The 14,582-nt window shown below is 40.7% G+C and overlaps 1 protein-coding gene across 5 annotated transcripts; it reads right to left on the bottom strand.

Annotated features, from left to right (window-relative positions):
* Window positions 1-241: 241 nt before the first annotated feature.
* Window positions 242-13,488, bottom strand: washc2c (WASH complex subunit 2C). 5 transcript variants are annotated; one of them, XM_084709702.1, is made up of 30 exons: window positions 13,348-13,488; window positions 12,868-13,011; window positions 12,530-12,694; window positions 12,386-12,454; window positions 12,131-12,304; window positions 11,743-11,836; window positions 11,586-11,647; window positions 11,441-11,494; window positions 11,230-11,337; window positions 11,013-11,115; window positions 10,793-10,858; window positions 8,928-9,055; window positions 8,748-8,820; window positions 6,611-6,796; window positions 6,361-6,521; window positions 6,154-6,264; window positions 5,957-6,049; window positions 5,709-5,816; window positions 5,529-5,630; window positions 5,228-5,397; window positions 4,994-5,117; window positions 4,452-4,877; window positions 4,196-4,324; window positions 3,991-4,083; window positions 3,771-3,854; window positions 2,787-2,846; window positions 2,077-2,331; window positions 1,313-2,002; window positions 1,034-1,208; window positions 242-814 (listed from the first exon to the last, which is right to left on the bottom strand). In XM_084709702.1, the coding sequence occupies exons 2-30, from the start codon at window positions 13,009-13,011 to the stop codon at window positions 666-668; spliced, it is 4,356 nt and encodes a 1,451-aa protein (XP_084565828.1). In that variant the 5' UTR covers window positions 13,348-13,488; the 3' UTR covers window positions 242-665. The 5 variants fall into 5 exon arrangements, with proteins under 5 accessions (XP_084565828.1, XP_084565829.1, XP_084565831.1 ...); XM_084709703.1 differs by having other exon boundaries at window positions 8,928-9,052; XM_084709705.1 differs by having other exon boundaries at window positions 11,013-11,097.
* Window positions 13,489-14,582: the final 1,094 nt, after the last annotated feature.

Below are 14,582 nucleotides of genomic sequence, written 5' to 3'. Positions count from 1 at the left end.
ATTAGTATTCGTAAAGCACATATGCTAACACTAATGTGTACTGTCTTGAATGTCAAGAAAAAGGAAAGAATCATGTACATTCTAAAGATAATGAAGGGCCTCACAAAACTGCTGTCTGCTCCAGTATTCCTGCTCCATTATTTCACCTTTCATGAAAATGCATTTGAAATCACCACACACATTTAATAAAATATCTATTTTTAGTACAAAAATAAAAATAAATCATTACTTACAGGCAAAGTTAAGAAATGGAACAATTTATTATTAATAACAAAAACAGCTGCAAGTTTACTAGGACAGAGATTAAACACATTGATCTCAATTGAGATATGGCACGGAATACACAATCTTGAGACGGCAAAGCTAAAATGTGGGCTCCAACAATTAAATCCTTTAGATGGCTATTCATTTCTGCGGAGCTTATGGATATGCTTGTGAAGACCTACCAAGTAAAAACGGCATTTATTCAGTGTTACTTGATCTGTTAAGAAAAGTTTGTAAATGCCATTGTAAATTGATCAAAATATATTTTTAGAACTCCCATGGTTATGAACCAGATTTTTTATAATTTATAAGCAGTGAATTATTACTGGAATTACCTACTCTTCCTCAGAAATGTTTACGTCATATCTACTGCACAATTGTACAAGTTAAACTGAAACAGTTCAGGTTCCACCAAGGGCGTTGAGTGGATCGTCAAATATGTTGCCTGTTGAATCCTCTGCTGCACTGGTGTCTAGTGCGGGAGGGGTTTTCTTAGGTTTAACTGAAGTCTTTGCCACTGGTTTTGCTGCACCCGATGAGAAGATGTCATCTTTACCAAATACACAAAACATTAGTCAGTTACATTCCATGATTAAAAAAAGAAATATATTTTTATAAATGAATGCAGCCCGATCCATGATCTTCTGCTGTACTTTCTATGTGCACTATTTGTATGTCATTTTGGATACAAGCATCTGCTAAATAAAAAAACAATTCTGAAAACAAAGTCATCAAATAGGTACCATTTGATTGACACTGTTACACTCACCCATGTCATCGCTAAATATCGATTTTGTTTCCACTTTCTTTTTGGATGGCTTCTCTTTTGGTTTTGACGTTAAAGTCAAGTCAGCAAAAATGTCTATGTTGTCATCAAACAAGTTGGCATCCAAAGATTTGTCAGTGTGTTTCTTATTAGTTTGGGGTAAAGGCTCAACTTGATCCTGGAAAAAAGAGAAGACAGACCAAAGAAACCTATTTAACCAAGACGTATGAAACACACACACACACACACACACACAATATTGAACAATACTAATGAGCATACCTGGAAAATGTCCTTCTTGGTCAAGTTTGCGGTTGAGTTAATGGCAGCTGTGGGGGTGGAGCCCTTCCCAAACCCAAAGATATCCTCTTCATCATCATCTTTCTCAAGGAACGACGAAGCTGTGGCTTTCTGAGCTGACCTTGGCTTGACCTTCTGAAATAGGTTGTCACTGTGATCGTCAAAGATGGAGGGAGCTGTTTCCTTCCCTTTCCCCTTCCTTACAGCCACACTGCTGCCGGCCAGATCCTCTGTAGTTGTCGTTTCAGATTTGATGGAGGGGGTGGTTAACTTAGGGGCTGGTATTGACCCAAACAGGCCATCAGAGCCAAAAAGGTCATTCTCATCTGGAGAGGGCAGCACTTTAGGCTCAATTATGCTCTTGGAAGATTCTGTCTTCTGAGGGTTAGTAGACACAGGCAGTGTGAGGACTGAGGGTCTAGTGCTAACATCTATGAGTGGGGGTTGGAAGGGCAGGGCAGTGGTCGGCTCTGTGTTAGTTGGACTAGGTAGTGTTGGACTGGACTGGTCTGGCGTTAACCGGGATGAGTTGGGTAGAGCTGGCCTGGGATGGACAGGGTTTGGCCCAGAGCTTTCCTGGTTCTCTTCATCTTGATCTATGGAGTTCTGAGCTGACTGCTGCCTCGCTGCTCTGGACTGGGGTCGACGGCGGACGGAGCCTTTGGTACGTCCCTACAGACAGAGACTAGTTAGACAGCAAGGACTTTTCTAAGATGAGAAAAGTGTAAAACTGAACCATGACCTACCTTGTTTGCAATCTGCAATGTGGTGACCTGGGCAGGGCTGTCAAAGCTCACCCCTTCACCAGTGGCTGCCTGCCCCCCCCCTACCGGAGTCAGGATAGAGCTAAGACTAGATCTGGTGATCAGGCTGGGACTAGGGCTGTGGCTGAGTCCTCCCAAAGAAGCAGCAGGCACCAATCCGGGGAGTACACTGACCCCCCCAGAAATACGGGGAACAGCACCAGGGAGGAGTGCTGCAGGATTGATGAGCAGGTTGGTCTGTATGGATGATAAATATAGACAGTCTTGGTCACATATTTGCACTCTCTAGCTGGAGAACAGATGATGGGGTAGCAACTAATAAATTCCTTATTAATCATACATTTCTATGGATAAAATGGAGGAAAGCTATCTGAGGCAAAGAACTAGCAAGTACAATCTTGCTACACACAAAATGTTTTGCACATGCCAGAGATATAAGACAATCCAAGAATACAGAAAAGGGATGAAAGGTAAAACACATAGTGCAGCTGGAACAAAGGATTATCAGACGCTTTAATTTTGAAGAAAAACAACAAAATAAATGTCAGCTTTCAAGTAGCATTAGGCAGTTGAAGGGGACAGAAAGACAAGCCAACATCTTTTGACATGAACTTGCAGAGGAAACATTGAGACAATTAAAGTCCTTTCTGACGACGTAAAGAAGGTGTAGCATCAAGTACATGAAAAATTACTTGAATTTTTCCAATTTGTGATGAAGGTTCTTTAGCCTTTACAGGGCTTGTAGCAGGCTTCTGTGTGGTTGGGTGACAAAAAGTTCAGAAATTATCCTCAGCCATAATCATTTGGCATTACAGTTCATAAACTCTGAATATGAATTAGGGCTGTGCAATTAATCAAATTTTTATCGTAATTTCGATTTCTGGGTCAAACGATCTCCAAACTCATATAATCGAGTTGAAACGATTAAATTGGCATTTTTCGTTTAACAGTAGGCCTAGAGAGTTTCTGAAAGAAACGCACACGCAATTCAGTAATTCCGTTCAATCTTTAACCTGCCCTCAGGAAGCATATGCTATTGGCAGGAGGCGGGACATGCCAGTGAGCCGCCAATCAGCAGCATTGACCGTTGACAGCCAATTGCACGAACGAATACCAAGCGAGTTTGTTGTTAAAATGTCTAATATGTAACCCTATAAGTAAATATCAAGTGTTTAAAGACCTTGTGGCAGACCTACCGTGTGTTGAATATTAAAGTTTCAGTAACGTTACAGTTTGATAGTCAAGTCATTCATCAGTATGTGTTTGTGCATTTGGCTGTCAACGGTTGATGCTGCTATACGTTTTTCTATGTCATATTTGATTGTCTAAATATGTTTATTTTATAAAAATTGCATATACATATTTGTATCATTTTCAATTGAACATTTTGTATTTTTTTTTAAGAGAATGTTAAAGTTCTCAGTAAATAAATGCATGTTTTCAAACATCAAAATAATCGTGATTATGATATTTCCCATAATCGACCAGCCCTAATATGAATTGTAAAAATTGTACAGACATAACTACACTCTAACACCAATAGCAAATGGACAAACACCCAGTATATTCTCATATTTGAGTTCTAAAGTAAGAGAACATTCTATTTGGACCTTCAAAAGCTACTTAGTGGTCTTTGTTGTGTGAGTTATGTGAGTTATACAGTAAATGAGCAGTACCTCAGACTCTGGCACTGCTACTGTGGCAACAGGTTTGGAAGTTGACTCTTCTTGTGTGGGTTTCCTTGGCTTATCTGAAACCTTCTGTGAATTAAAGTTAAATACTTAAGGTCACATTTCTAAAACTGATTGCACATGGCGGCTGTGAGGGTGTCACTTCATCAACCAAGTCCAATGAAATTGTACGTATCTACATTTTTGTACGTGTGTGATTCTGTACCGGAGGTGGTGCTTTCGAACTGAAGAGGTCATCGTCATCATCATCAACAAACAGCGTGGGTGCTGATGATTTTGAAGAGCTGGGTTTTGCACTCTAGAAAACAATGCACATATAGAATCACCATGCTCTACTGACTTTAAACAACCTTGGTTTATAAGTGAGAAAAGCGCAGATTTCTGGTACATCCTGTATCATTTTGACTCACCAGAGTTTTGGACGGTGTCGCAAACAGGTCAACATCAGGGTCATTGTCTTTCTGTTGAGTCTGACTGAACAGCAGCTCTTCATCCTGGAACACCCCTGTGCTCTTGGTATGAGTTCGGTCTTCTGGAGCCTAACACATGTACACAAACAAGAGTTACACACACTTCCAAGTCACACAGGAGCTTAACATAACAAAAGAAAAAGATGCAGGAGTAAAAAAAAAAAGAACATAGATGTTAGAATAACAAAAGACAAACCTTTAGTATGTTTTGGGAATCTGGTTTTGAACTGGGTATGGATATAGGGGCAGTCCAATCATCATCTTCCTCATCAAAAAGACTTAATGTTTTGTTTTTGGCTTTGATGTCCTGCTCCTCCTTTTCTCCCTTCTCTTTTTCCACACGGCTGTCCGTAGACAGGAAATAATCCTCACCATCAAGCTCATCCAATGGGCTCTTGTTCGTTTTTTTGGCAAGTACATCAATCCCCCCAAACAGACTCACAGCCCCTATAGGCTTCTTCTTAGCCTCACTAGCCTCTGGTAGTAACAAGGAGGACTGCACGTCAGGTTTCTTCTCTGTTGCTACCCTCTTCTCCCCTGGAAACCTCCCCTCCTGTGGAGTTGTTACTTTCTCTGAGTCTAAGATGGAGGGGACCTCGGAAGCCACAACAGAGGCCTGCGGCTGAGCACATGGTACAGAGAGAAGAGTGGTGAGGTTAGGGTTAGAAATCATTATAGAAATAATGAAAAACACTCAAAATCAGGTCACATAACTAAAATGAACAGAATCTGCTGTACTTTATCAACAGGTGATGGAGTGTTGTTGTTGACCGCTGGTTTGGAACCAAATAGAGATCCTTTATCATCAACATCCTCATCCTCGTCTTGGAATAGGAGAGATATTCTCTGTGGCTTCTTTTGACTGTATAAACAATTATGACAAAACACTAAGCATTTAACAGATGGGTGCCATCATTAGATGTTACAGTTGCACTGTGTTGCACAATAACAGTTTGATGGAACAGTAAGCACCTTGTCTCCTTAACAGCACCAAAAAGGTCATCGTTGTCATCGTCAAAGATGCTGCTTTTCTGGGATCCTTTGACACCAGGGAGACTAGAAGGGGCGCTAACACTAGGCTTCATCCCTCCAGGTTTAGCCTCAGGTGCACCCACAATGGTTTTGTCTCTCATCCACTGGTCCTGACACAAAGCAATAGCGCGCACACACACACGTCAGTGAAGTGACAGCACACACCTGGCAATTGTGTTCGAGTGGTCCATTGGATGGTACAGTTTAAGATGGATAGATGGCCTCAAGGTATTACGGTTACCTCATCGTCACTGAAGAGGGAACTGGAAAAGGGCTTTGTGCCTTGGGATGTGGTGGCTTTGGCCTGCTTTGATTTAGACTTTTCAGCAGATGCAAATAGATCCTGTGTGATGCAATAAAGATAGTATTATAAGACGTGTCTCTGACTGTATAGAGCTGCTTTCTGTGAACATTTCCTGACCTCTTCCTCCTCCTCCTCATCGTTGAATAGTGACAGAGGGGCATTGTTTGCTTTGATCTTGGATGTAGTTTCAGGCTTGGACCGACTCTTAGGGATGGTGGGAAATACCTACAAACCAGCAAAAAACAGTTGCTTAAGTGAAAATACGCATCATACGAGTTTTTAAATCATTAATTGGTGGTTTGAGTATGACACCTTCTAAATAGTCTAATAACTTGTTCGGTCTATCAGAAACAGATAAACCATACCTGTGCGTCTTCGTCATCAGAGAAGAGACCCCTGGTCTGGGGTTTCTCAGTTGGTTTGGCAGGGGCTATCTTAATATCTGAAGCAGGACCGTTCTGTAACAAGTCAAATAAAATCGGTAATGAACGGAAAATGTCAGGTGAAAAAAGGAGAAGCAAGAGAACCAAGAGACAAGAAACCAAATCAGATATGAACACACCTCTTCAGATTTCTCAGAGTCCTCACTGGTAGAAGGACGACGTTTCCTCAGACCCTCAGTGAGCAGACTCTTTGTGCCAGGGCCAAACATGGAGATGGCCCCTGCTGGCATCTAAACACAAACAACAATAAGAAACAGCAACAGCGTCCGTTCATCACTACAACTTGGTCAAGGTAGCCACACAAGAGATGGAAGCAGCCTTGTTACCTTCTTCTCTGGAGCTGCTTGTTTCACTTGCTCATCAACCACCTCCTTCTTGCTGTGCAGGGGTGGGGGGACTCTGGAGCTCTCACTAAAGATATCCCCCTCTTCATCATCTCCCCCAAAGAGATCCACAGTATTCTTTACTTTGGCTTTCTCCTGTCCAGCTATGAGAAGACAGTGAGCCACATGATTTGGTTTGGATTTAGCCTACATTGCTGTGACGAGGGACTAGTGAAGGAAGCGACATACTTACCAGAGCTGGACTTTTTCAGGCTTTTACTATTGAAGAAGTTGTCATCCTCATCATCGTCAAACAGCCCTCCCACAACCCCAGTGGAGGCCTGTTTGGGGGCTGTCTGTGTCTTGGATATCACTGGACTGCCATTCTCTTTGCTCCCTACCGAATCAGCATCATTACACAAGCCAAACAGGGTCTTGTCTATAAAGAAAGTAAACAGAACGAAAGACTCGACTATATGGATTTGTTCTTAATATTATTATATTTAATACAGTACATCATCTAGCTATTCTTCTGTCCTTCCAGCATGTTCTAGTACCTGGGAATATTGCAACAGCACCCAATGGCACTTTATTCTTCAAAGGCGTGGAAAGTTCTGGCCAACAAACATTTTTATTTTAAGTTCAACCCAACTACATACAATAGTGTTGTAGAAAATACATCACACTGTTGTAATTATGAAGATGGAGAATCATTATATGATTGAAAATGAACCTCTTAATCACCTTTTTCACCAACCAGATGCAAAGCTGTTGACTGATTAGTATTGCCACTAGTGGTGGGCCGTTATCGGCGTTAACGTGCTGCGTTAACGTGAGACTCTTATCGGGCGATAACAAAATATTGCCATTTATCTATTCTCAAAGTTGGGTTGGGAGCTGGGTCTATACTACGCAAGCTATGATGACTTTCACCTTGATATTTTAGCGCGGATGTATACCTAGCCAAATTGCACTGTAGGGGGCGAGAACAAGTCTTCGAACCTGTGTGTATGCCTTGTGTATGAAATTATCACATCAAACCTGACGTGCTAACATGGATGCAGCTATGAAGCCGACTGGTTTGATTCAGGGAAAATGTATTTTAAGAAGCTTCACAATGGAAACCTCGACAACACTAAGGTTATTTGCACCTTGTGCTATGCGGAATTGGTTTACTGTAGGAGTTCTTCCAGCCTCAAATACCACCTAAACGCAAAGCATACCTTAGCTACTGCGGCAGATGCCAGGCCAAGCACTGATGTAGCGCAGGGGAAGAGTCATCATCAAACTACTATGTTTGAATGCAACCATTCCATTTCCATTTAGCAGACGCTCTTATCCAGAGCGTCTTACAGTAAGTACAGGGACATTCCCCCGAGGCAAGTAGGGTGAAGTGTCTTGCCCAAGTGTCTTGCACAACGTCATTGGCACGGCCGGGAATCGATCCGGCAACCTTCTGATTACTAGCCCGATTCCCTAACCGCTCAGCCACCTGACTCCACCTCGCAACCAAGGCAAGGCCGTCAGCACAGCTCTATCAGCCAAACTAACTAATCTAATAAACAGCTAATAAACACGAGTACATCTTATTTAACATAATTTATTTTCATCATCAATTAGTAGAACAGCTTTCTCAAGCAGTTTGTGACGCATTTTGGAAACAGGAGATGAGCCTCTGGTTTAATGCGCTACCTGGCTTGAGAAACCCGTTCTCAAAGACTTACTTTATTTGGGTAGCACACATATTCTGAATGCCATTGAACATTGAACGGAAATCAAATTATACATTTTAATCTCGAATAACGCCAAGATTACAGTGAGATTAATCTACATTTTTTTAAATGAATCTATGCCCACCACTAATATGTAGAAGATATTAAGCCCAAAGTGCAAATCTGGATAATTAGGGGCTGAGGGTGAGAAGAGTGTATATATGCGTCTTCCATAGAAAACTATCAGGCCCAGATATCATTGGACTACAAGGCCCAGATATCATGGGACAGATTTACGACCCTACGCTCAGCCCAGTGCAGCTGGATTTCAAGGCAAGTTTTTTGTGCAAAAAGCACCAGTAATTTGAGTCTCCTATGACGAGGGATCAGCTGGGTAAGAATGCATAATGCATTCTGTGACCAACAAGTATTGTACCAATTGTAAAATAACATAAAATAATTGGGAAAATGTACACAAGAAATGTCCAAAGACTCCAGTCTGATCCTGGTATCTTGCTCACGTTTGTTGGAGTCTCTGTCATTCAGAATTCTAATACACTTTGCTGAGTTCCAGTGCTGTTTCAAACTTAGAGAATTGGTTGAAAACATAAAATATTTTTCACGACACTAGCACCTTACTTTACACTTGACTCAAATGTGATCAATGCAGGTTGTTACCTGAGGTCTGGCCAGTGCTCTTTGTGTTCTCTTCAGCTACAGGATGTTTTGGTGCATCAGAGAACAGATCACCCTATACAAACAAAACATGTAACAATGTAAACACTTACTAAGTTTCTAATGGTTGTTTTCAGAAGTAATAGGTGTTATTTTGAAAGATGTATGAAAAGATCAACCTACCTCTTCATCATTATCATCAAACAGCCCCTTCCCCCCACTGAAAAGGCCACTTTTCCCTCCAAACGGAGAAAAGTCCTCGTCCTCCATCTTGGGCGGCTCGAACAGCTGGTTACTGTCATTGTCAACTGCTGTAAAAAAAGGCAGACAAACGGATGAGGTGTTGAAAAAAACTGCAAACAGTTATAAAGGGAATTGGTCACCCATTTCGAGATTATTCATAATAAAATCAGAGAAACAATGAGTTATTATATTCTTTTCCAATAACAATAAATGGGAAAATATAGCTGCAAGCAGCAATGGCAAAATGTAGAAAATTTGACATATTAGATAGTTACACTGGGATCAACCAGAAAACTTGAACCTGTAATTTGTCAGAATAAAAATTATATATGTTTCTACCTCTGACTGGATTAGAACCCACCACCATTATCACATCAGCACTGCGTATCATCCTACTAAGCCATTCACAGACATAGGCATTTGATAGTTCCGTTTTTGTATCAGAAAATACAACTTTTCTTCAATGGCAAGCATTATCAGACTTGGTTAAAATTCTAACAGCTGTAATTTATTCCTATTTATTACTGCTGTCAAACGATTAAAACATTTAATCATGATTAATTGCATTAATGTCATTAATGTCGTTTTTATCTATTCTAAATGTCCATTGATTTCTTTTTGTCCCATTATTTTTTCTCATTTTAATGCTCTTATCAACATGGAAAAGTGGATCGGATTGCGAAGTGCAAATGTTTTTTTGTTTAAAAAAAACAACAACATTGCAATCGCCTGGCTTTGACGAGGGGGCGGAGAATTCCCATCAGCTGTGTGCTTGGCCATCAAGTGGTATGACGGCGGAACGTACTGCGACGATAGCTCAGTTCAAAACAACAAAACACAGATCACTTTGGTCTTGTCAATGGAACCATTTGGCAACTTTTTAAGTAAACTTTCCATTCAGAATCTTATTGGCATCCATTGTGGCGTATCGCGCTAGCGAAACGTAACGTTAGCTGACTACTCGGCCCACAAGCCCAAACAAATGTGTGCGGCGTGCCTGTCATTTTGTTTCCGGTTTAGCTACATCCAGTGTGGTAGTTTTTGTAACGTCAGTAGTTGTTGCAACAGCATGTGAAAAAAACTACAAAGATTGCTTGGCCAAAAAGAACATTAATCTCGCCATTAAAATGTACGCCGTTAAAATGGGTTTGCGTTAACGCCGTTAATAACGCTTTTAACTGACAGCACTATCATTTATATATGGGACATAAAAACGGGACGACGGGATTGCTGCTGTATAGGATAGCATACTGTAGTTCTTTAAAAAGGTTGTGGGGTGCCATAACTTGTCATGGAACCGAGCATTTTTTTTTTTTGTGGCTGATTTGAGCGAAAGCGTTTTTGAGGCTTTATGTAAAACAAACAAACATAGCCGCCTTTTCCAATTGGTAGTGTCTTTTCAATAGCCTATGTGGTATGTGAGTAGGATGCGTTTCATACAAGATCTGGCAACTGGACAACATTGAAATAATATATTGATGTGAATATTTATATAATGAAGGAGGGGGGCGGGAGATGGGTGTGAAATACGGGACACTCCCGAGGAAAACGGGAGTGTTGACAGGTATGGATCCACCTGAACAATCAATACACTTCATTCGAGCTAACTCTAATGAAGTATTGGTGCAAGCAGCTTCGCTGCTTGGCCACCAATAACAATAGGGTTCTCCTACCGGAGGAACCCTAATAATACCAACAATTACAATAGGGTTCCTCCTGACAGAGGAATCGTAATTATTAAAAAAGAAAAATGTCATGGGTAGGTATGTGAAGTGATTGTGTGAATGGGATGGTTCTAGTCCTACCCGGTACTCTAGCTGGTTTTGGCTCAGTCTTCCCTTTACTCTTCTTCTTAGATGCAGATGACAAAGCTTCAGAACCATGACATGGAAGAAAGAATACATTCATGTGCATGCATTGATGGGACAAGCTATGACTCTAAACTGTAGCACAGAATCTCATCATAACAAACGCAAACTGAGAATAAACAGCTAAATAATAGCCAACACTGAAGAGTGGATTTACTTGTAGGATCTCCTTCTGGTTTGCTGGCTGGTTCCCCTTTGATTCGGGCAGCAAGCTCATCAGCGAAAGACGATGAGCCTGTCTTCTGAATGCAATGAATATACTGGTGAATCCATACAAATACTTTATTCTGGGTCAAAAGAGAAAACTGTCCCATGAAATGCTTAAAATACAGTGTGTGATTGTTACACTTGGCAAAAAGCCATTACAAACAAACCTTTCTTTCTTCGTCATCGTTATCATCTTTGTCTGAGTCTCCAAATATGTCAGAATCACCATCCTCATCCTCTTCTTCATCATCATCAAAGCTCATCATTGATGCTTTCTGTGGCAAAACACAGAAAGAATCAAAATGTGTTTTGGGTGTCGGTTGGGTTTGAGTCACAAACCACAGATTTTTGACCAAAGGTTTGAACAAGTAACCTCACCTTCTTAATGCTGCCCTGATCCTCATCCTCCTGATCAAAGTCCTTATCTGATTGCTGTTGCAATAAACGTTAAGTGGATTACTTATAATACACCCCTATACACTCACATTTACTAAAATATACTTTCACCATAACGGAAACTTACATCGGCTTCTTTGCCATCCTCGCTTTCCATTACACTGTCTCGATCACTGTCTATTGACATTTCTGGTGGTAGAATTGTTTTTTTTACAAATTGAAAACTTAACACAAAAGAAAGCTAACAATTAACTGATTGAAACAACAATAATAGTACACTTGACCTTCACTAGAGAGGTCACCAAGTCCAACATCCTCTTGCTCCATGAAGGGCTGAGAGCCTATCAGATACGGCAAGGGCCTGTCCACATACAAGTCCTGAAGCAAACAAGTCAAGACGAGAGAGGCAGAACAGCACAGCTCATTACCTGTTCAAACCCTATGTTGAGACCTGTACGCAAACTTAACAAGACTCAGCCCCAACTTACAAATGCTACACAATTCAAGTGTAAATACTATACACTATGTTTGAAGTCAGAAAAAGTATTCAGAACAGCAAAAATGAGGAGGCAGTGGATATACAAAAAATTGGACTGACAGAAATCAAGCACTCCTTTTAAGATGTATTTTGTCATTACTGGGTTAGCTTCAAGGTTCTACACCAGGGCCCACCTTTGGCTCCAGTATAGGTTCCACTCTGTCTGTAGCCTCCTCGTCCTCAGAGTCTGAATTTCCGGCCTTGATGTCAAGCTGCTCAAAGGCTGAATCCAGAACCTTAAGCCCATAGTTTACTGCTTCCTGCATCTTAGGAATCAGCTCTGCCTCTTTCTGCTCACGAGTCTTTTCCTGAGTAAAACAAAAATCTGCTGTGAAGGCTGTGCTTTGTATGAATAGATTGAAAAAGGAAGGACTGAGAAGGATGTTTACCTGTTCAGGCTGCTTCTCTGGGACCTCTGGCTTAGGGACTGACTCCTCCACCTCCTCATCGTACACCCTCTGTAGAAAAATATAACCCAGGTTATCTTCTGTGTTACAATGTATTTCAGAAAATGTCAGTGCAAAATCACCTACATTCTCTATAAACTGTGTATTGGAGAGCATAAGGAAATCGTTGAAGACAGTGTGGAGACAGCAGTCTGTAGCCTTGGTATCCCTGATAAGTCCATCAAGCTGTTTCTCTATTTCATGAGTCTTTGAAAGCATTCTCTGAGAGAATTCTTGGAGGAACAGGAACAGCTGTAAAGGGAAACTACAGTTAAAATCCATTGTAATAATGCGACATGGCCATGTCTTTCCAATCAACCACATTGATTTTCAAAACAGGTAGTGACAATGTGGTGTTGCCTTGGTAGAGATGAATATTAGGCTATTGAAAATACGCAACTTGCTACATCTTATATGTGACTCACCCCCGAATCGGCGGCAAGTGACCAATTTGCGCCGGTTTGTCGCATCTCGTCAAGTGTCCAGGGTCTCTCCCATATCTGCACATCTTTCCCATTGGGGTTGCACTGACTCGGGCCGTACGCACTGCTGTCGGGCAACCCGCTCATCTGAAATTACACAACCGTTGCTAAGCTATTTCGTTGAACAATTCATTTTAATTAGCCCTGGCAAGATGTCAACAACACAGCTGGCAAGGTATAGCTAGTCTACCTGAAGTCGGATCTATATTGATCATAATACTGCCAAATACAATAGTTATTTTCACACCCTCAACCGGATAACTGATTCTTTAAATGATTAGTGCTACTTAGTTCACCCAAACAGACGGAAGTTCGTGTCTGTAATTAAAATCGAATAGTTCGTTGCTACAGTAGCTGTTAGCTAGCTAGCTAACAAAGAAGCAAAACATAGCTTTCTTTCTCACCCAGCGATGTTGAACTTACCTTGACTAGATAAGGTATTCACAGTTATGGTGGGTATGCGACAAACAACGATAGAAAGTGAAATCGATTATGCTAAATGGAGCTTTTTCCTCATTGGTTTTCTGACAGGTCGGCCATGTTTTGTCTGCTGGCAATCAGCTGATGGTAGTCACCTGATACGCGGTGCCAAGCAGCAATGTATGTAACAAATATAAAACGTATTTCTATCAATCATCAAGTGGGCTATACAAATCTGACAGAATCAGATTATCAATTGCAAGTTATTACCATATTAAAACATCATACAATATTAAAACATCATAGAATAATCCGTATATTTTCCTTGTTATAAAATTATTAGATATTGCGACACGCATGTTTTGTATAGTAAAAACGCATTCTTAGATAAACACTACTTGCCCCATCTAAACCTTGTATGTAAGATAACTTCAGTGAATTAGGTCAATTAATGAAATCAAACAAAGCGCTTAACCCACTGGAGTTTTGGAACGCACTGTAATTATGTCGTTTTTTTAGAAGCAAATTCGCTTTTACAACCGGAAATCAGCTGCTTTCAAATTGGTTTGCTGGCTAACAAGACGACAATATAAAGTGGAAGTAGGCTACTTTCAGAATAGATCAGTGAATTTTGTTGGGCCTTCATAAATTGTATAGACACATTTTTTTGTTCACTTGAAACATATGTTTAGATGTTTGTGGTTGTAACCAAAATAGTACATTTTGACCAACATAAGCAATTAATAACGTAGGAAACAGCAGATAAATTAAGGCTACATATCATTTGCATGAATGTAGGCTACCACAGCATTTGCAATTTGTCTAGAAGAGCTGTGGAGGTTGAACAAGTACTTCTGAGATGACAGATAATTAATATTTTGATATGAGAAATAAGGATACCAAAACCACTGAGAAGAACTGTTATCACCAGCTGCATTACAGGCACTGCACTATGTAGCTATAATTCCAGACATCTGTGTGTGTCACTGACATAATCGCAGGCATTGTGCCCCATCTGTAATTCCAGGAATCTGTGTGTGTGCCACCAATTTTATCATGGGCATTATGCACTGTCTATAGTTAAACTAATCTCTATTTGTGTTTCACTGACATCTTAATCACCAAATGCATCACAGACACTATGCACTAGTTAAATATAATTGTATCTCTGTGTATGTGTGGCTCAATTAACTTGAGAACTGGGCAATGTATAAAGTTGAAAATCGGCCGGTATATTG

The sequence above is a fragment of the Hypomesus nipponensis genome, chromosome 11 (genome assembly GCF_054491055.1).
Source record: "Hypomesus nipponensis isolate SF chromosome 11, ASM5449105v1, whole genome shotgun sequence".
Taxonomy (NCBI): Eukaryota; Metazoa; Chordata; class Actinopteri; order Osmeriformes; family Osmeridae; genus Hypomesus; species Hypomesus nipponensis.
This window is presented reverse-complemented; position numbering and strand designations above follow the sequence as displayed.